The sequence below is a fragment of the Sus scrofa genome, chromosome 8 (genome assembly GCF_000003025.6).
Source record: "Sus scrofa isolate TJ Tabasco breed Duroc chromosome 8, Sscrofa11.1, whole genome shotgun sequence".
In the NCBI taxonomy this organism is placed as follows: domain Eukaryota; kingdom Metazoa; phylum Chordata; class Mammalia; order Artiodactyla; family Suidae; genus Sus; species Sus scrofa.
The window spans coordinates 85380006-85403754 of NC_010450.4; the positions used below are offsets into that span (position 1 = coordinate 85380006).

The window sequence follows — 23749 nt, forward strand, 5'->3', positions numbered from 1 at the left end:
ACACTATTCATTTAAAAATACTTATGTGTGTTTGGGTTTTGGAAGTCATGCACAGTACACCTAAGCTAGTTTATTTAAAGATATCTGTTTGACAGGTTACAGCTAAAACTCATCTCCTGTTCACTTTCAAATATTGTTTGTTCAGTTTTGGAAAGAAACATTTTATAGCACCAAAAAATATTTTTTAAAGCAAAATGAAATCAAACAGACCCTATGGAAATAAGAATAAGTGTAAAGAAAAGCCCTATCTATTCCTTTTTTTTTCTTTTGAACAGTGTCCCATAGTTGACAAAATGTCATTTTCAAGAAGATAACAATTTAATTTTTGTGTTGATTATAACTTGATTCCTCAGTGGGAAATATTTCCTTCTTCCAGTGAGTCAGTTTCTCCTCAGCCACTTAGCTTTCAACTCAGTTGAGCAAATACAAGCTAGATCTGCCAAAACTGTGTACCAGGCTTTTCTCATCCATGTCCATTTTCCTATATGCAGCCTCCCGTGTGTAATAACAAATCTTCAGAGTTCCTGTTGTGGCTCAGTGGTTAACAAATCTGACTAGGAACCATGAGGTTGCAGGCTCGATCCCTGGCCTTGCTCAGTGGGTTAAGGATCTGTCATTGTCTTAGCTGTGGTGTAGGTCGCAGATGCAGCTCCGATCTGGCATTGCTATGGCAGTGGTGTAGGCCAGCGGCTACAGCTTCGATTAGACCCCTAACCTGGAAACCTCCACATACCGTGGGTGCGGCCCTAGAGAAGACAAAAAAAACTAGCAAACAAACAAAAAAACAAATCTTCAAGAGTAGATGGGTTTTATTTTTAGCTCTTACACACCTATACCTTTGAGTCAGGAGAGGATAAAATATTTGAATTCAGCAGTCCTGCTGAGGTTTGGGCATACTGTACAAACTAAATCATGACATTTGCAAAGCATTGAACTGAATGCAATACAAGAGAATGAAAGGATTTCTGCTAAGTTGCATATGATCCTAAGTGAATTTGGAATGCAGTTTTTCTTCTTCATTCTCCTTTTAACTACACACAAAAAAAATAATATTTGCTTGTAGCACATACATTCAAAGAATAAAGAAGCACATAAAGTGAAAAGTCTGTCTTTTCCATTTTCTTTCCCCAGAGTCAATCTATCTCAATAGCTTAATGTGTTTTCCTGGTGGTATTTCTTCTAAGTATCCAACTATTTGAATTTTCAGTGATCATGACTCATTCCACAAACTCAGGTCATGAGATTGTAATGTTTTTGACTTTCCCATTACTCAGTGTAAATTTTCTTCCCTCCATTCTAAAGTGTGATCTAAAGCTTAGACAAGAAGCACTGTATCTAGTGCAACAGTTCAAACTTCTTAAAAATTAAATCTTTCCTTCAAAGAAAATGACTTTAATTGTAAACACAAAGATGTTTGCTAAATGATCCTAGCACTGTCATTGATAACAAATTTGGTAAAGAGAGTAGTGTCTGAAATGATAAAACACATCATCTTAACTGTGATGTCCAAAAATCACTGAGTTTCAGTTTCCTTACTGCATTATGGATGTGGCCGATTTCTATTGAAATTACTAGGTGGTTGGAAAGAATGGTTACAGTGTTGAGATTTGGAGGAAAGACATAATAAGTTATGTTGTCACTTTCTCAGGAAAACAATTTAGATAATTTGACTTTACAATTAAATGTTTTAATTTCACACAGTTATTTAAGATATGACTCCTGGTTTTATCTCAGAAGAAATATTAATCAATAGAAATATTAGGAATATTAGGACTTAAATGATCAAACATGAAATCTGTTAAACAAATTACAGAAAGAAATTTTTTTCTGCTTACTTAAACAGCGAAATATGAATAGTAAATATGGCTTGAGAACTTATTTTCTGTAAATCAGGAGTTGCATTTCTTCTTCACCATAAACTAAAAAAATATTTGAAACCATGACACAGTTATGTCATCTTGACTAGTATGCATTTAATCTTAGGAATAACTTGTGTACTTGATTAAATGCTGAGTAGTTTCCAGCATGTTATTTAAATCTCTGTTAGCTTAGATACTTACTATCCATCACTCTAAAGGGAATAAATAGTAGAAAAGAAAGTCATTTACAAATAAATTGCCAGAAAATTTTGAAATACTATATTTTTCAGAGCTTTAGAAACTAACTCTAGAATATCTCATTCTTTGCAAGATTATAATGAAAGTACTAACTTAAGAAAAAATGTATACGTGGTATCAATGTCATGGGAAAAATCACACAATTTGCTTGTGTGACATGAAAAGAATAGTGTCATTCCAAATTCTTTATAAGATGGGATCTTGGCATTCCCGTCGTGGCTCAGTGGAAACAAATCTGGCTAGCATCCATGAGAATGCAGGTTTGATCCCTGGCCTCACTCAGTGGGTTAAGGATCCGGTGTTATCATGAGCTGTGGTGTAGGTCACAGATGTGACTCAGATCTGGCATTGCTGTGGCTGTAGTGTAGGTCAGTGGCTATAGCTCTGATTCGACCCCAGCCTGGGAACCTCCGTATGCTGCAGGTGCGGCCCTAAAAAACACAAAAATAAATAAATATATATATAAATAAATAAATAAATAAATAAGATGGAACTTTGCCTGAACTATTCCAGTGCCCTCTTCCCTGTCAAGAGGCTTGTGTGAATAAATAGTTATTGCAATGATTCTGTCAGAGAAGGATGGCTTGGCTTAGCGTGATTTAAGCACAAAGGGAAAGAGGAGGATCTGTTACAGAGATATTTTAAAGGACTTGGCAATTGTTTGGATTCTGTGTATGTGTTTGGAGTGGGAGGTGAAAATCCAGAGGTGCCAAGGAAGACCCCTGGGCTTTTGTGCAGCACACCTGAGGGGGTGGACCTCCTCACTGCGTAGGCTAAGGGGACAGGACTTTGTCTGGAGATTAACATGGTCAGATTTACATTTTGAGTTGCTATGTAGAGAGACCTAAGAAGAGAAGAGCAAACAATTAGACTCTTTTAATAGTGCTGGTGAGGAGAAATGGGTGAGTATGGAGCTGAGAAAATTTAAGGATACTTTTACAGGACTTAAAATCCAACTGGATGAGGAATCGAGGAAGTCTGGGCAGGGCTGCAGGACTCTTAGATTTTTGGTTAACATAACTGGCTGAAGGACAAGGGCAATATGAGAAGGATGACAGGAAATACACCATTTGTTTACATTGCTTCCTTAATAAAATAATTGTCTGTATTCAATATGAAAGGAAGATTGGGTTTTCATTAAAGAATCTTTTAGATCTTAAGAACTCACAAGGAGGGTCAGAGATCACAAATTCCTCTATTTATCTTATCAGTGGGCATATTGAGTTTCAGAGACCGAATCGCCTATATAGCTAATGACAGAGCTGGAAAATCAGACTTCTTTGGCCACTCCCAAGTTCTTCTACATTCATCCTCACTCAGCAGATTTTCAACACAAAATGCATATGCTCTCAATAAATGAATGATGTTAATTTATGGATGACCTTTCTAGGAATTGATTTTGCTACCTACTAGATAGAAATTAAAAAACTAAACAAAATAAAAAATTGGTCCCTTCAGCTCTTTCTGGGCCTTTATGAGAATATAATTTTCAAATTAAATCATCTGCACTATATAAAAGAACACATGAATTGATGTGGCGATTTGTACTCAGATCAGTTACTATTTTAATCTGCTACTGTATAGTCGTCAGTGAAAATATTTCTGAAACACTACCCTTATTGGTGTGTTATCTACAGCCCTCCTGAATAGACCTCAGGAAAACCACTTATTTAGAAATGTAAGTTTAATAAAAATAATAAAGGAAAAAAGTAAATATATCAGATGTGCATAGATTTTATTCGTAACAATAAAATATTAGAAACATCTAGAATGAACGAATAAGCAAGCTGTTCTGCATCACTAAACCAGAACACTCTGTAGTCATTTCAGTTAGTTTGTGGATTATGAGGTATCTAGAGATGTATATAAAATGTACTTGCAAGAAAACATGAAATTTTGTATACACAGAAGACATGTACCCGTGAATGTTTAGGAAAGGATAATAAGTTTACTTAGAGTAGTAGAGATACAGGCAGACAGAGTCCTATTTCCTTTAGTATAGCTTGGGTTTCTATCTCTCTTTTTTATTTAGTTGTAGAGTAAGAGACATGTCTTTGTAAAACCCTTTGCCCCTCCTACTTCCAACAAATATGGAGAACTTGGTGTCATGAGAAAAAGTTCTCCAACAACAAAATACTCAAAAACTCGGGTGCGATGTGACATCCTTTTACATCGCTCTTAAATGACAGTCAGACGTCTTGGGAACGTCAAGAGCTATAGTACTGAGCGGTTAAGTAAACAAGCCCTGAAACCTGGGTGAAGTTTGCACACACTGAGAATGTAGAGCCTTAGGTTTGCAAGGTCTTGTGGGAAGCAGTTATTGATCTCCCCTTTCTTCATCTCTGCTACCAGCCTGGCTGTGGCATTTAGAAGAGAGGCATCATCACATTCGTCCACTGATTATCTTCCTGGCTACTCCTTCTGGCCCTTTGCTTTTCTCAGTGCACTGACTAAATAGCAGTCATTAAATATTTGTTGAAAGCAATTTATGGTGAGATAATTTTCAGTTTCTTTCTTATGTCTAGTTTGTGTTATAAAATAGAATCATACATATTCTCTAGTGAGCTTTGTTTTAATTAGATGGTAACATCTTACATTATATTTTATTTTAGTATTTTTATGTTCTCCCTACCATTATGTTACCAAATATAAGGTGTTTCCTAGGTTAGTTATGGTTTTATAATTTTTTCCAAATTTGACCTGGATCAGTACCATATTCATCAAGTAGTAAAACACAATTAAGAATTCAAACTGTATAATAATTAAGACCTGCATTTGAACCCTGGCTCTACCATCTATAGCAGTTGTGTTTTCTAGGCAAAATTACTTACCTAACCAAAGCATCAATTTCTAAATTTATATAATGGAATAATATCTGTTCCTCCGAGAGTTGTTTTCACAATTAAGTAAAATTATCCCTTCAAAGAAATTAGCATAATTCTAGGCCCATAATATAGATCCAATAATTATTAGCTATGAAAATAAAAAGGAGAGAGACAGACAGACATACTTGGATTATTAGTGTAAGTTCTGCAGTGTAAAATACTGGCTTTATTGGAGACACTCCATAAAAATGTCATCAGATTTAACAGGGAAAAAATGAAATGGGTCATAAATATACCTTCTGTTTTCCTGTATTCTTATCCCTGAATCATCATCACCAGCACTAAAATATCATATGCTGGGAACATTTGCTTCCGCCCACCCAGCTTTATTAAGATATCATTGTCAAATGATAATTTTATACATTCAAGGTGGACAACTGGATGTTCTGATATAGGTGTAATTGTAAAATAATCACCACAATCAAGCTAACTAGTTTATCCATCATCTAACTTAGTTACCATCTTGTTTTCTTTTCCTTTTTCTTTAATTTTTCTTATCTTCTTTTTCTTTCTTTTTTTTTTTTGAGAACACTTAAAATCTACCCTCTTAGCAAATTTCAAGAATACGATATGACCCTAGAATACAATATAACTAGTTACATATATAGAATAAATATAACTAGTCATTGTATTTCAAGAATACGATATGACCCAAGAATACAATATAACTAGTCACAGACTAGTTAACTAGATCTCCAGAACATATATATCTTATGTACGTGAAACAATTTTGGGGGAATATCTTGACCAACATCTCTGCATTTCCCACTCCCCCAGCCCCTAGGAGCCACCATACTACTCTCTACTTATGTAGTATAATTTTCATACCATTCAATGGACCTATTTTAAGTGTATGGTTCAGTGATTTTTAGCAAATGCACAGAACGGTGTAATCCTCATCACAATCCCATTTTAGGACATTTCCATCACCCTAAAAAATATCCCTTAGCCTCCTTTGCAGTGGAGGAACATTTACCTTTGCAGTGTATTTGGGAGTGGTTTCTATTCTTGTACCTTATATTACTCCATACTTTTATTAGGCATATGAATAAATAAGGTCTAGGATCAAGTTGAGAGATTTTTCAGATTGGAGGGATGCGGGAGGACCTGGTTTGGGTGTTAGTCCATCACATCCTCACAGAGGAGTGAACACGAAAATACTAGAAGCCACGCTTGGCAGAAATAGATTTGACCAGACTCTTGCAAGTTGGCAGAGGAAATCAGGGCAAGTAAAATCAGGGATAAATTGAAATAGGCCATGGAAGGAAGTGAAAACTCCTATGCAAAAGAGGTCCTGATGGTCAAGAAATTGCAGATAACAGCTTTCAAACTGTAACGTGGGAGAGTAGGAGCCAGTGTGATCAGAACTAATAGGCAAATTCCCTTGAGGTCACACTGAGCTGAAATGAAACAAATTTTAGATATTTTTCCCCTTAATTAACATTACCTATCACAGTGCTAATAAACAACAGAGTCAAGTTTTGTTCAAAATGCTGATTCTACTATATGGGAAAAAAAGAGTGGATATGTTTATATGTATGACTGATTCACCTTGCTATCCACCTGAAACTGATGCAACATTGTAAGTCAACTATACTCTAATATAATTAAACTTTTTAAATACTGATTCTAAAATTTCCATGAAACCAATATTTTTTAACGACGTAACTTCAGAGATAAACAGCTATTTAAGTTTAGATCATGTTACTCAATTATATAAGTGAAATCCATAGGAGGTCAACAAAATGAATCGTGTTTTTCTTCAAATTCTTTTCTCTAAGCCACAGTTCTAGCAAAAAAGAAATAAAGAAAAAAGAAGAAAAAGAAGGGATGCATGGGGAAAAACAGAGATGTATGTTTTGTTTTGTTGAGTTTTTTTACTTTGTACAGTTTCATCAAGCACATTGTTAAACCCTGTGAAGCCAGAAGGGTATATTCAAGTGTACTAAGGTGTAAATTTTCATTTATTACCCACATAGGTGTCTTCTCAGTTAGAACTGAAAACGTGTCTCTCCTTCCCTTTGGATTCAAGAAATCGTTTTTTTTCCAAGTAGTGCTTGAGTCGGGGGGAAAAAAAAGAAACTAGTGGAGGTAGTCCTTAGATTTTTCTCTGGAGGTTTGATTCTACCACAAAGGTGAAGGCACGGCCCTCCACAGCATTTTTTCCTAAACTCATCTACCCTAATCTGCCCATTCCTCTCCCCGCTCTATTTTCCTTCCTTTTTCACTCCTTGCCTACTCATCATTTCTCATCTCTATTTTTCCATGACTTCAACTGTCAAAGTAGTAGCTTGGATGAATAAATGGGTTAAGGAGTGGCGGTAGCAGTGGCCTGGGGAAGGGAAGGCACAGATAAATGGCAGAGCAAGTCCCAGGCTTTGGGCTGTGGGCAGGGGGCTAAGGAAAAGCTGCTTTATTTCTTTCTCTTTGCCTACTTCCTGCTTCCATCAAACCTAAGCATAAGTCAAGGATTTCAGGTTCTCAGTAAAGACAGAGGTGGGAGCTCAGTTTGTAGGTTATTGCAATAATCCTGATGTTGAGAAATGGGGACGGCTTACATCAGTGGGATTGCAATGAGCGTAGAAATGCTTGGTTGGATTCCTCATAAGTTTGGAAGAAAAAGACAGAATTTCTGCAAAATTAGGCAGAAGTTAGGAGAAGCGGAGAAGAGACACTGATACTGTCAAATGAACTTGATCTGAATTGTGATGGGGAAGAGGGTGGAAGGGGCTGGGTGCTGAGAATAGGGCTCAGATCGGGAGCTCTGTTTGGGACATGATAAGCTGGAATGTCAAGAAGAGAGCCCCTGCTTTTAATGGGCTTCAGGGGAAAGTCTAGATGGGAGATGAATAAATTTGGAAATTACTAGCACAACTGAGATTTTTCAACCACAAGATGAAATAAGATTACTTAGGAAGGACAGGTAGATAAGAGAAAGGAAGTGTTCCAGGACTGAGGTCTGGAATGTGCCCAACACTGGAGGATGGGAAAATAAGGAGGAGCAGCAAAAAGCCACTGAGGTGGGATATACACGCAGGAATACACAACTACTGTTTTATTTGTATTTGGTTATCAACTAGAGCTTATGAATGTGAATATTAATTCACTGTGTGTTTTATCTTTCATTATATCTCAAAAATGACACCTCTGACAGCAGCATGCACGTGAACATATGAATATGGGTGTGTGTATTCTAATTAATTAGATATTAAATAATTTAAATAAATATATATTAAATTAATGTTTGTATACAAAATACACATATATATTTACTTTAATTCACTGTTTCCTCAACATAAAAATACTGTGACACTGGAGTTCTCGTCGTGACTCAGTGGTTAACTAATCCGACTAGGAACCATGAGGTTGCAGGTTCGATCCCTGGCCTCGCTCAGTGGGTTAAAGATCTGATGTTGCTGTGAGCTGTGGTGTAGGTTGCAGACACAGCTTGGATCCCATGTTGCTGGGGCTCTGGTGTAGGCCGGCGGCTACAGCTCTGGTTAGACCCTTAGCCTGGGAACCTCCATATGCTGTGGGTGCGGCCCTAGAAAAGGCAAAAAGACAAAAAAAAAAAAAATTATGTGACACTAACTTCAACTTTTATTACCCATGATTGGCTATATTATTTATATCCTATAAAATATTTTTTGTCCAAGCGAGTATTATTTCTTTTGGTTTTCTCTGATAGTTGATTCAAGTATTTAGATTCAGTTTAAATTACAGACCACTATAAAACGGAGTTTAACTATATTCTTTTTATCTCAATAATTAAATTATACTCATAACTTCTCTTTAAGAAGCTATAACTGTTAAAATATATGACATGTTTAAAGAGTAAGGCACTGAATAGGTAGATGAAATTTATGTATGCTTAAAATTATTTTGTGAGTGGTGATATATTTTTTTTCCAAACCATACTATTTCATCCTGGACACCAACATTGGCTTTTATAGTGGAAAATGAATCTTTCAGCCTCACTTAAGGTAAGATGCTCATCGTTAAAAGGCTTAACCAGAAAAACCAATGCCTGCTACATAATTCTGCTCAAATGGAAAGTGACTTAGGAACGGGGGCAGGAGTTATGATTATGTCCTGTGATGGTGATCAAAGAATGTATTGGAGGAGAAGAAGAGGGCAGGGAGTGTATTGGGAGGGAAAAGATGAAAGGATGCTGGAAAGAAAACGATTAGAAGAGGCAACACTCGTAATGAGAAGTGAACCGAAGCAATTAGTGCTGAGTATAAAACTGGAGGGCAAAAGTAGCCTTACAGAAGGTGTTATAAAAAGCAGAATGATTTAAGAATGAAAAACTTGGAATAAGAATAAGGGACTTTTATCAGAGTCATTGTGTCCTGTGATTGGTAGTGTAGAGCACAACTCACAGTCAGAACAAGGGCAACAGGTGTCTCTGAAAGTGATTAGCTATTCCCCTGCGTCAGGATTTCCTGAGATGCTTGTTACTAAGGCTACAGCCTTTGCAGCAGAATCTCTTGGTGTCACCAGGGCACCAGCAGTCTTCACTAAAAATGCCCAGGCCCTGACCTCATCCCCCAGTGAATCTTATGCCTATTAAAATTAAGCTCCACTGAACTAAGGTATAAAGATAGAAGATGTGAGAAATAAATCTTGGCCATGTATTTCCTCCAATGGGAATTTTGCAGAGTAAGGCATATGTAGCAAAAAATAATGGATGTAGATAGTGTTCAGGAATAAAGTAACACTGAACTGCCAGGGACACATGATATGAGTTAAGAAGGAGGCAGTGGTGACAGGAGTCAAAAAGAGCACATGGGAGTGAACATATGAGAGGCCAGGTGGGACACAATGCAGAAAGAGGACAGGTCTATGAACAGGTGGAGGGAAGATCACCTTGGCCTTGGGAACTCTAGCTTCCTCAGAGCTAAGCTGTCAGAGGCTTGTCAATCCCCAGAAGATGACGCCAGAAAGCAGAGTAAACCGACAGAAGAGCAGATCAGTGACGAGGACCTTGGAATAGCCCCCACAGACTGTCAAAATTGCTGGGTATTAAACATCAGTGCGACACATCAATCACATTATTTTTTATTTTTATTTTTTTAATAGAAACATAGTTGATTTACAACATTGAGTTAGTTTCTGGTGTACAACACAGCGAGTCAGTTACAATATTGAGTATAATTTCCTGAGCTCTACCGTAGGTCCTTGCCCTAATTATCATGGGGAAAAATATAGGTAATAATTATCAAATTCTCTCTCTCCTTTTTTTTTTTTTCTTTTTTTTGGGCTCCACCCATGGCATGCAAAAGTTCCCAGGCCAGGGGTCAAAACACTGTAGAAGCAGTGACCTGAGCCACAGCAGTGATAATGCTGGATCCTAAACCTACTAAGGTACCAGGAACTCCAATAATTATTAAATTCTTGCCCTGTGTCAAGCACTGTTGTAGTTAAGCATTTCATGTGAATCTTACCCACTTCTTAGAGCTGTCTGGATGATTATTCCCACTTTCCTGATGAGGAAGCTCAAGGCTGCCCAACATCATCCAGCTAGTAAGCGGCAGAACCAGGGTCTATATTCATACTGGCCTAAATATAAAGCCTCATACTTCCCTCTCTGTACTATGAGACCTCAAGTTCATTAGTAATTAATACTAATACGAATTTGTTTTGAATACTGATACTCGACATACGTAATCATGAAGAATCTTCCTAGTGGTTGAACATGGATTGAATTTATTTCACCTACACTTACAAAATATCTTGGTCATTTGACTTTAAAAAATTCTTAGGGTATCCTAAACATCTCTTAGAAGAGTTCTTATCTGCTCGATAGGAAGTAATACTATTTGGAGTTCTGTTTATCATTTGCCATCTGGTACTAAGGGCTGAAAATTCTTCCTGCTTGTTGTGTAACTTGCCTTTATCTTTGTTGTTACAGTACTGAATACCAGTTTATTTACTATTCACCTGAAAACACAGCCAAAGCAAAAGAAGTTCTCAGCAACATCAATCAACTACAACCTCTGATAGCAACCCATGCAGACCTACTGCTTAATTCTGCAAGCCAGCGTTCTCCAGACAGCTTGAAGAATTCTTTAAAGATGCTTTCAGAAAAAGTAAGATCCAAATCATCACTACAGTGGGGAAAATGAAATACCCCAATCCCCACTGCTGTTGCTTTCTGCATACATTGCCTTTCATAGCATCTGGAAATGTAAAATAGACTAGGTTAAAAAGTAAGCTTCAAAGTATTGCCACAGGATCAAAATGAATTGGCCTCATTCTCTTGTCAAATCTTACTGAGCATTATTTTTTTTTCCTAGTAGGAAATGAAACCTATTATTGGTTGGGGTATATTTTCTCTTTTCCTTGATATCTTTCATTTTCTTTGGTTCATGGTCATAAGTGGATGAAATTCGATTTTGAAAAGTACTTTATTTTCCTCTGGTGATCACCTAATTTTTATGCTATACCTATAAGGAGAAATGTCACTTCCCTTGAGAGCAGAACTCTGAGGTGGATCCTTATCAGGGACATGGGGTGATTCATCTGCTTCAGTTCGCAGTCTACTGCGTTATCTACTGGGGGAAGTTCCTAAGAATTTCCTAAAGAGTTAGTTATTGTTTGAAATGTCATAGAACCAGGTCTTAATTTTTCCAAAGATGACTTGCATTTGTGTGTGCAGAGAGGAGTGGTAGTCTCATATGGGGTAAATACTCAATATCAACTTCCATGACGAATTAGGACATCTGAATGATGTGGAGAGAACCAAGCTAGAAAAAGACAAATTGCAGCTTGATTAGAAATGCTAGATCGGATATCCTGGAGTTCACCACCAATATACTTATCTTAACCTCTGCATTCTGGGGACAGCTTATAATTTATTATGACTTCCAATAAATATGTCCTTGAAGAAACTGACCAAGGAAAATTCTCATGGTATTATTTTAGAGTAGAATAACAGCATAGTTCTTTGTGTCCCTGAAGAACAGATTTGTAGAAACCGGAATACTATGTATGTATATATTTTTGAGATTCAGATATGTTCATTTATAATAATAATACCTTGAAAATATTTCACATTTTAGTTTAAAATCTTCATTATCATGTATTTTTCTCATGGAAGATAACCAATATCTGTTTTCAGAAACAAAAATTAGCAAATATGTATTGAGAAAAGTCAAGGGAATTGTGAAATAAATTAAAAAATGAAAAACCGAAAACCAAGATTTCCAGGTCGAATGCAGCCTTCTTTCTATGCCAGAACAAATGCCTCCATCGTGAAAAGGAAGAAAATTGAGCTGAATTTTACAACTACCTATATTGTTAAATTTTGCTAGCAACTTTAATGACATAGGCTATTTCATTTAACCTTCAAATTGTGGGTACATGTTAACTCCATTTCACAAAGGAAAAGATTGATGCTCAGAGAATTTTTTTTTTTTAAAGGTGCAAAACCAGGCAGCTAGGCTCAAACCCAGGATTCTAACAAAACCAGGCACTACACCCAGGTCTGGTTGACTCTGGAATGGAGAAACCCTTTCTTGGTATCCTCTATGTAGTATTTGTATTTTGATGTTTCCTTTTTTAAATTAAGAAAAAAAAATGTTGTTAGACAAACTTCTCTACAATACTTAGGTTTTCTAACAGTCAGTGAATATGTCTAATAGTCAATGAATGGGTTATGGGTATGGAAAGGGAACAAAAAAAGAAGAGAATGCTGCATATGGTAAAATAATAGACTTTCTTTTGGGTTTATTTCTTTTTTGGATTTGTGAATGAGATGAGGTTTTCCTGAGTTCACCTAAACAGAAGATGTTAGCCAATAGCACATCGCTGTGGTGATTACAGAGCTGCATTTATATACTTCCTGTACACTGGGCTGGGATTTGTCATTTCCTACACCATTTACAACTTGCTGCAGTGATTGGGGGAGGTGGGCAGGGCGTGTATTTTCTCCTCCTTTAATTCAGCATTGCTCCAACTTTTTCCCCTATTTTTTTTTAACTGAATAGACAATCCTCATCTACTAATAAATCTGTCAGCGCTTGAAATCTGGATTTTTTTAAAGCTAAGTTTGCAAGCCATGCATTTCTTTAAGAATTCATGCCCAGTATTTCAAAGAATCTCAGTTAAAACAGAGTTTTGCATAGTGTATGGAGACAGTTAAGAGTTCGTGGTTTAAAATAAAGCAGGATTTATGAAACTAGCATAAAAGATAAATCATTTTAGTGGCATCTTAAATTTTAGTATGGTTTAATATTAGCAAGATTTAACTTCAAACATTTTGTTTTTAAGATCAGGGACTTCCACACTGTGGATTAGAGACTAAATCTTTTCTTTATTGAGAGTCCTTTTGCTTTATTTCATTGAAGCTGAGCTGGCATGTTTGGAAAATTAGCTCTTGAGCTGTTTCCTTAAGAATTCATCCATATAGTATATTCAGTACATTATAGGGGCATAACTGAAATTTCACAGTAAAATTTTCTACAGAATTTTTATATCCTAATGTATACACACTCAACTAAGTTGTTCTAATTTTTTAAATTCTTAGTGTATCTTCTGATAACTGGATAACTGGATTTGTTTGCTGCATATTAGTTTGTGAAAATATTAAAGAAATTATTTGATGTTATGATGTAAGGTTCTAACAAAAGACAAGTTCTGACTTTACATGAATAATCTCAGCAAAGAAGACAAAGCATAAGCCAAATTTTTAACATAAGATATGAAAGGTTGGGAGTTCTCATCGTGGCTCAGTGGAAACAAATCTGACTAGGAACTGTGAGGTTGTGGGTTCGATCCCTGGCCTTACTCAGTGTGTTAAGGATCCGACACTGCTGTGAGCTGTGGTGTAGGTTGCAGATGTGGCTCAGATCTGGCATTGCTGTGGCTGTGGTATAAGCCGGTGACTACAGCTGTGATTAGACCCCTACCCTGGGAACCTCCATATGCCGCAAGTGTGGCCCTAAAAAGCAAAAAAAAAAAAACCCAAAAAAACAGAAAGGTTAATAATAGAGTGGGATGAGGAGGATTTTCCTTTTCCCTAGACTAAAATTATACAATACTGTGATTAAGAAAAAAAAGAAAGAGAGAGATGGGAGAGGGAGAAAAAAAAGTAATTAAAGAAATTCAATATGAAAAAAAAAAAATACAGACCTAAATGTGGGCATATAGCTCATAGCTCAGGTGTGTATGTGACATCAGCTTCTATTCCATAGAGGCTGATAGACCTTATTTAGAAAGTCATTGTTACCCTGCTCACCGCAAAGCAACATCAAGCACCTAATTATGTGTGGTATTGTACTCAATGCTGTATGACAAATACTACAGGGACGTGGTCCTTAACTTATACAGTCCAAAAAATTTAAAGGATGGGGTATTTCACAGTGTGGCAATCATGAAACAGTAAACAACAAAAAAGATTTTATCACATGTATTAGAAGGACATTCACAGTATATTTTGAGAAAATCTCATACTTTTAATTCATACTATGTTTGCAACCTTAACGTGGTACATCAGAGCATTCTGTTGTATGCAAAGAAAGGAAAAAGCATTTCACTATAAAACTTGATTCAGGATTTTAATAAATATTCCATTTACTTTAAAAACAATGCCAGGAAGTCAGTATGCTAAGAAGTTGAGGATACACATAATATACAGAATATTGATTATGCTGAATACATAGGTACTGAAAAGGAATTTCTTATTGTTTATTTTCTTCAACCACTCTATCTCAGTCCCAAACTGAATAGGAGAACTCAGTAAATAGAGGATTTTTGTCTATTTTTTTATAGTTGGTGAAAGTATGCACACACACACATACACACATGTGCATACATATATACTATATTCTAAAGGAATGTGAAAGTAACCAGTAGAAATGAAGATGAAGTTTCAGGACTAGAGCTTATATTTCTTCTTTTCATAGTCTCTCTCATATGGTAAATATTTCATTGGTGAAATAAGTGATAGTATATAAAAACAAAATTTATGTTTATGAGAATATTGAAAAATAGGCAAAATAAACATAAGAAATTAATATTAAGAATGATACAGGTACATGAAATATATGGATTAGAACCTCTCTTTCTGGTGTTGATATGGTAACATGTATCCTCTCACCTTGAACAACCAGATGACTGGAAAAAAATGTATAAAATAAGGGTTTTTAGGCATGGGAAGATAGGCAGCACAGGAAGATAACAAACTATGTCTTACTGATAATTTTATAATTGCCTAGTTTCTTCCTGCAGGCAGTCTCCAGGCTAAAGCACAAGGAGGAGGAAGCCAAACAGTAACTTCTCAAGCTGAGGAGATTGATATTGGAGTTCAGAAAAGCCATGATGGCTAAAATTTGCAAAAGAGAGTAGCAAAAAGGGAGCAGTATACAGAAAGCCTTGGAGATCTGTAAATGTGTGCTTTTAAATCTTTACCTGAGTACTGATTTGCATATGCATGCAAATAAACAATCAAACTCAGGGGAAATAAATACTAGAAATAAGCAGACAAAATAATTGTGGTCATACAGGACTGGGAATGCCTTATCTTCCTACCAGGAGAGTGAAAAGATTTTGTAACACATAGGGCATTGTGTAGGGCCCTCAGAAGGGTATGATCCTAGTAGTGAGATAAATTAGTCCTAGATTAAAGGCTGCTCTTGATCCATGCTAACAAGGCTTAAAAATAAGGTTGAAACAGTCTTACTGAGTCCTTCTAGTGTGACATAACTTCATACCAAAACAAAATCCACTCTTATTTGAAAGAATACAATAAAATCTAGCAACCAAGCATGTAAAGTACAAAATACCTGGCATTCAATAAGCACACAAAGAATTAGGAACATATGATCCATGACCAAAAGAAAAATCAAGCAATAGAAACAGACCCAGAAATGACAGAGATAATGCAGTTAGTAGATAAGAACCTTAACATGAAAATTACAAATATGCTCATATATTTAGGAAAGCAAAGAAACCTATAAACAAGATGAGGAGAAAAGCAGAAAATTTTTAAAAAGAATCACATAGAACTCAAGGAAAAGTGAAATATAATTGCTTAAATATAAACATGCATTAGCAGATTGGTCATTTAGAAGAATAGATACTGAACTTGAGAAAGTAGTATTAGAAAACATTTAAATGAAGCAAAAAGATAAAAAGACTGAAAATGATAAAACATTTCATGAAAGACGTATATACAACAATACCAAGAAACCTAATATACTTGTAGAATCCTAGAATAAGAAAAGGTGAAAGGAAAATATTTGCAGAATTGATAAACAAAAATTTTCAAAATTTGATCAATGAAACTACAGATCCAAGAAACAAAATACTCTAGCAGAATAAACATTAAAAAAAGAAACACAGATAGACTATCATCAAATTACTGAGGAACAGAGATAAAGAGAAAATTATGAAACAACCAGAAAAAAAGAAAAAAAATATTATGTGAGGAGGAGTACAGATGAGAGTTATAAAAGACTTCTTATGGGACACTCTGCAAGCCAGAAAGTAATGGAGCAATATCTTCAAAATACTGGCATGCACAAAAAGATATACATACACAAAAAGATAAAATTCCATATCTAGAGAAGTCCCTGAAAAAAAAAAGATCATTTTAGACAAATAAATACTGTAGATTTCATAGCAGACTTGCACCACAACATGTAGAAGGAACATGTAGAAGGAACCACAACATGTGGAAGGAACCACAACATGTAGAAGGAAATTTTGAATCTACATGAAAGAATAAAGAGTGCCAGAAATACTAAGTGTGTGGACAGAATTATAAAAATAAAATGCTTAACTTACTTAAACATATTTACTCTTTAAAAAAAAATGACACCAATTCATTTCATGGTTTGTAAAATGTTAGTGTAAGCATAGATATATAGATCAACGGAATAGAATAGAGAATCTAGAAATAGACCCATATGTGTGTGTTTAAATAACTTCAGACGAAAGTACAAAGGAAATTCATTGGAGAAAGGATTTTTTTAAACATATAATATAAAAACAATTTGGTATCCTTATACAAAGTAAACCTTTGTATTTACATCATATATACATAGAAATTAATTAATTAAAATAGATCACAGACCTTATTATACAAGCTTAAAAGAAAAGGCAAATAAATAAAAAATAAATTTCTAAAAGACAGCATGGCAGAGATTTTTGTCACCTTGGACTAGGCAAAGATTTCTTAGAGCACAAAAAGCATGAACCAAAAAAAAGAAAAAGAATAATAATATATAAGGCTTCTTCAAAATTAAAAACTTTCATTAAAGATTTCAGAAGACACTATCAAGAAAATGAAAAGGCAAGCCATAGACTTGGAAAAAATATTTATAAAATATGTATCTGACAAGGGACTTGTATGAGAATATATATTCTTATAACTTAATGACAGAACAATTCAAAATGAGCAAAATAATTGAAAATATATTTTACCAAACAAGATAGATGGCAAATAAGCATGTGAAAAAATACTCATCATCATTTGTTATTAGGGAAAGGCACATTTAAACTAAAATGAGATCCCTAACCACCCACTAGAATACCTAAAGTCAAAAGAGCTGAGCACAGGAAGAGTTGGGGAGGAAATAGAATAAATGGAACTTCCATCTGTCAATGATGGGTACACAATTGTTTGCAAAGTTTGGAAAACAGTTCAACAGTGTCTCATAAAATTAAAAACTATGTGTATGATCTAGCCGTCTCATTCCTAGTTATTTACCTGAGAGAAGGTCTATCCTATATGTACAGAGAAGGTTGTTGAGGGAGAAGGCCTGGAGGCATGTTTTCTGAAGGTCATTCTCAGAGCAATAGAGAGGCTGAGCAAGGACAAAAGATTTGAATTATTGAGCATCATACAATGTGAGTAATGCTTCTGGGTAGCTTGCTAAAATACAAACTCTGATTCAGTAGTTCTGAGCTGAAACTCTGATGTCAAAATTTTAAAATAAATCAGAGATTTTTTTCCTTTGGCCACACCTGCAGCATGTGGAATTTACCCGGGCCAAGGTTCAGACCCTCACCACAGCAGCAACCCAAGCTGCAGCAGTGACAGGCCAAGTCTTTAACCCACTGAGCCACAGAAGATCTCCCTGAAGTCAACATTTTAGCATCAGTCCATGGATAATATCCTGGAAAAAAGAGTTAAAGAAGAGTAAATCAACCAGTAAGGAAAGACACTACTAAAATATTAACATGAAACACAGAAAGGGTATTAATTTGGATTAGCTGAGACAACATAAAGTAGGGGTCTATCTTTGAAATTATGAAACCATGTAACTAGTAGAAACTGATCATTAACCCAGAAAATAAGTATTACTGAAGATGATCTAGATGTCTGAACTCTGAGTTGCTGAATAGTAATGATACCACTCATATGGAAAGTAGGAAAGAACATATCTATTAAAAAAAACCCCACCTTGATATCAGGCTAGAACTTGTAAACTTGACTGGCTGACGGAAACACTTGACAATGCTGATTCAGGAGGTAGGCAGAATTGAAGACCTTGGCACAATAAAAAAAAAAAAAAAAAGAGAGAGATACTTGAAGTTATAGAAGAATGGGTTACATCACCAATGGGAAAAAATGCCCTTAAGAAAGTGGCTTAAGGTCCCGTAGGGTCCACTTACCACATGTGGAGTGAGCAAGGGATTATGAGTCAACAAAGGAAACTGAAAAGGTCAGTCAAGAAAGAGAAGCATAAATAGAAGGGTACACTTTATAGTTTACTGTGAACTCCCATAAGGTTTCACTGATAGGCATTGTAATTTTGTACAAACTGTGGAAAAGCAGTTTTGTGATTTAGCCAAGGTCAGGTGGATAATTTTTATGAGCTGCCCGGATGTCAGGTAACTCTCCTGGCTGAAAGTTCAATATTCTTTTTCCTTCAGGGAATGTTAAACTCATACCAAAGTACTAAGGTCAAGCAGAACACTATTGCCCTATGAAATAATAAAGGCATATCAAATTTTAAAATAAGGAGAATTCCTTTTTGCCATATGCATGACCACTAAAATGATAATTACTTGTTTTTGGTATTTTGTATTGCGGATGGGATTAGGCCTGGCCTTGAATTTCTTCAGTGACTATAAGGAGATTCTAATTAGAATGAGACTTTGCTTAATTTGTTGAGTTCCCTAGTGTAAAAGCGTGGTTTTAAATGAACATATCCTAACTATTCCTCTGGCATTAATATTCAGGAAAACAGAAAATGTATCCCCAGGAGATGTAATTTTTAGTAGTTTTATACATGCAGATAATTCCGTGTGTTACTCTGTGGAATACTTGTATGAGCATATGAATTATAAAAATGGCAGAAAGGCAAGAAAACATTTCATCTTCTTTCTCTTTTTTAAATATAGAACAAAGAAAATAGAGCTGCCTTAGGTTCATAGTTTATGCTTTTTTACTATATTCTTATGCTCATATTTTAAATGAATTGTTTTGCCTTTAGACAGCCTTCCCTCTTTCATGTGTTGTAGCGGGAGCTAAGTAAGAAAAGGAAAAAGATTTTCAGAACTCTGAGACTATAGGCAGTTTACAGAGCCATGGTCACATCTTTCCCATGATTTAACTCCCCTAGCATTATCTCAGTTGCAAGAACAGCAATGTACAGATGTGTTGGGATTGAGTGTCTACATGAAGCTCTCCAAGCTGGCTTATTTTGATGGTAGAACGTCTGGGTCTATATGAATCTACATTTACCAAGTAATACTAGTCAAGAAAATTTAAGATTTTTCCAGTCACATGGATATTGCCATGGAATATGATTCAATGCACAGCATCTTGGTGATCCAGAGAGTTTCCAAAGAGTCAGATCAATTTTTCAGTATAAACATGAAGTAGAAGATCAGCCTTTGTGGTGTTTAAGATTTTGTGTGTTACATTCAATTACTTCTCAAAAATTCTAGGTTGTGAAAGTGCAGGAATCTACTGTAATATCTCTCATGTGTTTGGTGCTAAATCAACCCAAATGAGATTTGAATAAATGAAGAGGAAACTCTGCGTGTGCATGCTATGGGAAGAAATGATGGTGATTACAGGAACCACAGGAAATTTCATTGGGTGTGAATAATATTCAGCTACATAGTAATTAGTGAGTGTTACGGAGACTGGGGCTATAGTAGCAGGAATTCAAAGAAGTCAAGCTGTTTGCTCTAAAAATAAATCAAAAGAATTTATTGGAACTATCCAGAGAGGAATAGTTAAGCTGAATGGATATAAATTCACATTTTTAATATTTAAATTCGCATTGATGAACACGTCCATGCTCTCTGGAAAATTATGTAAACAGCATGTTTCCCCATTTTTCTGTAACTATACTGACTTGTACTGTCTAGCCAACTTTTTCATTAGTTCTTTTAATGAAAAAGCTGCCTATTTATTTTCATTTTCTAATTTCTTATAAAAAGATTTCCATCTTTTTATTCTAATATGTCTAATGTATCCATTTTTTTTTGCCATGTTTCTTATCTGCACACCATCAAAGTGCCTTCACTGTGACTAACAGATCGTCAGATTTAAAGAGAGTTTAAAGCATCCACTAAAATTTAGCAGTGAAGATAGTTACATCAGCCATTATGGGCACAGATAACTCTGAGAGCTGGTACATGTTCAAAGCACCTTGGGAGCTGAGGTTAGGGAATAAGGGGAAGAGGGACAGAAACATCCAATCTTGCTTGGTGGTCTTAGTAGGTGGTGTGCGTAAGGAACAAAACTGCAGAATTTGTTAGAAAACTTGGCCTCTGTTCCGTTTGTGTCTCCAACCAGCTCTCTAGGGCAGGTCACCATACATTTTCTTAGTTATTTTCTTTTTTAATCCGCTTAGTGAAGAGGCCCACACAAGGTCTCTTCTAGCTCTAGAACTTCACAACCTGTTGCAAAGATGTAACTATGCAAATATGACACAGTCTTACCAGGTGCTTGCTTTACATATGGTTTAACATTTTCCGTAGTTGCTGACACAGCAGGGAGATTTCAAGACAGTTGAGTAACCATTATTGGCCTTGGCACCGTTGACTGCATATTGAAAAGGCACCGAAAAATGATTCCCTTGAGTTACAGCAAGAGTGAAGACACGTTATATCCAAGAGTGTCTCAGTAAATGGTGTATTATTCAAAATAATGCTAAGGGCTTCTTCCCAACACATTACAAAGGATAAATATGTTAACAATATGGGTCAGTGCTTGAGTTACTTTTCTAGTCTTTGACTGAACAGGTTGTTAGGCTGCATGCATGTTAAGTGTACCATAATACATAAAATCAATTACTGCACCCTCCAGTATATAGCAGGCTGAAGCCATTAAACACTTCACTGGGAGATTGCAAAGTACAGCTGTAAAGTTCTTTATTGTTGGAAAGCTGTCATTGCAAGAGTACTTACTAGGTATTTACCACCAGCTTGTAAAATCTACCATGGCAAGTTTCACAGTAACCTCGTTAACATTGAACATTACTAAAACCACTTGGTGGAAGAGATGATTTAGAGGGTAATAATGGGGAATAAAAGCCAAATGTTTTCATGGGTAAGACTGCCTGTGTCATCTCTATTGGGGAAATCCGCCCATGATGCTAAAAAGAAAAGAAAAAAAAAGGTCTCCTGCCTCTTTTTTTCTTAAGATATATTTTTCTTTTGCCTTTAACTTTGTTTAAAATACAAAATATACATAGTAGGATCACACATTTTCTTAAATTGTGTATTGGAATTACTTGAAAGGTGCAGCAGGTTGATGGTTTCAAATGATAATCCCCAGTAAAATATACATCTCCAAAGACAGGATTTGGAACTAAAAAAGTGGGATCTGAGAAGACAGATGGTGTGTGTGTGTCATGCATAGAGAACCTCAGTATTAAGTTTAGAATAGGAGGACTCAAGGCCTTGGCGCCAACCCAACACCAAATTGTTTTCCATTGATTGGTACAAGTCCTTTTCTCTCTGTTGCCTGCACTTTTTCCATCATCCGCACCACCCGAGTGCCAACAAATCTGCACTTGACCTTTGCATAGCTCCGTGCTAAGATGCCTACCATGGTGTTTCTAATCCTTGTCAATTTCTTTCCAGACAGAGCTTTTTGTCCATGCCTTCAAGGATCAGCTGGTCAGGAGCGCTCTTTTAGCCCTCTACACTGCCAGGCCGGGAGGTGTCCTTAAGAAGCCACCCTCTCCTAAGAACAGCACAGAGGAGAGCAGTTCCCAGGACCCACCTCCACCCATGAGGAGGCAGGACTCCATCCCACATCACTCAGACTATGATGAGGAAGAGTGGGTAAGTCTTTTTTTTTTTTTTTTTTTCTTAAGCATAGCTTGCCACCCAGTGTTTCATTCTGAGAAGCAAAGCAAAGAATGTTAAGAAATCTCTGCTTTTCATCAAAACATGTCAGTAAGCAGTTATAATACAGATTATGGGTAAAAAATAGGTCAGGTTTTTCCTCAGGGGCAAATTATAAAAAGAAGTTTTATTTGATGGAAAAATCTGTTTGCTATCAAATAGATTATATATATTACATATACATGATATATCTCCTATATACAAATAATGGCATCAAAGAATAGACATCTCCAGGAAGTGTCAAAGTAAGGATGCCACTGTTGCAAGATGCTGTAATACTTTTCCTTTTTGATTGCCAAGGTAATATCAACCATTAAAATTGTTTTTTTTTTAAAGAGTCAATAATTATCTATAATCCTCTGCTTAGATGCCACAGGTATTTTCATTGGTACAGACCAGTGTATTAGTTCTGGGCATACTTTAAAAAATGTTAAAGTTGAAATGGCCGTGGACAGAGATATCTCTTAAATCCCTCTTGTTTATGGTCCTCTTATTAAAAAAAAAAAAAGATGTTGCTCCAGGCGGCTATAAAGTCAGCAGGAGAATGGTCACAGAAAAGCACCTGAAAAAATTACTAGTAAAGGGAAATAAACCAAAGAAGCTGATGTGATAGGCGCTCTAATTGGGCAGAATAAGGCAGGAGCAAAACCAAGGTTTCTCTCTCTGGGGAAGAGGAAACCACGTGTTTTCCTGAATCGATACATAATCATTATCCAGGAATCTTTTGAAGGATGTGCACATCACACACACATTCAGCAGGAAACTCTTTACTGTATCATATGTTAAACCAAGAAAATGCTGCATTAGATGCTAAACAGGTAATGATTACTTTTCCTGCCACCCTAAATTTAAAAGTGTGCAGGGAGTAAATTATTTGAAAGGCACAGAAATCTCAAAAAATCGCTGTCTGAAGGACTATAAAGTGATGCCTGTTCTTTCTTTTGGTAAAATTTCTATCACAGGAAGTACAGAGCTGGGCTCCAAGAGGTAAACGCTGAATAAGTATTTGTTGTTGCTGATTAAGATTGCCTTTCTCCCATGGAATCATTTTCAAAAGAGCAAATCTAATATTTCTCCCTTTTACCTTCACCTTCTTCTTCGATTTATTCACAGCTCCAAGGCGTCCGTACCTCTTACCCTCTCTGAAGTTCAATTTTCTCAACTGCACAGTGAAAATAACTGCATCTGTTCTGCTTTAGCTCTTAGTGTGGTCCTGAGATAAATGATTTACCTTTGTGATAATGCCTGTGACCTGGAAAGGCCTAGGCAAATGCACTGTGTTATTTGGAATTTCTGTTCTATGTTTCCTTTTTCTTTTTCTTTTTTTAAAATATCTGCTTGTTTTCCATTAAAACTGAAGGTATAGTTCATTTACAATGTTGGGTTAGTTTCAAGTATACAGCAAAGCGATTCAGTTATACATGC

At 35.9% G+C, this 23749-nt stretch overlaps 1 protein-coding gene across 12 annotated transcripts in view; it reads left to right on the forward strand.

Annotated features, from left to right (window-relative positions):
• The window catches only part of INPP4B (inositol polyphosphate-4-phosphatase type II B), a 743160-nt gene that overhangs the window by 567965 nt on the left and 151446 nt on the right, over nucleotides 1-23749 (forward strand). For all 12 annotated transcript variants that reach the window (XM_003129178.6, XM_021100667.1, XM_021100673.1 and 9 more), the window contains 2 exons: nucleotides 10917-11094; nucleotides 22058-22261. In XM_003129178.6, coding sequence (XP_003129226.3) covers nucleotides 10917-11094; nucleotides 22058-22261 — 382 coding nt within the window. The remainder of the gene's footprint in view (nucleotides 1-10916; nucleotides 11095-22057; nucleotides 22262-23749) is intronic.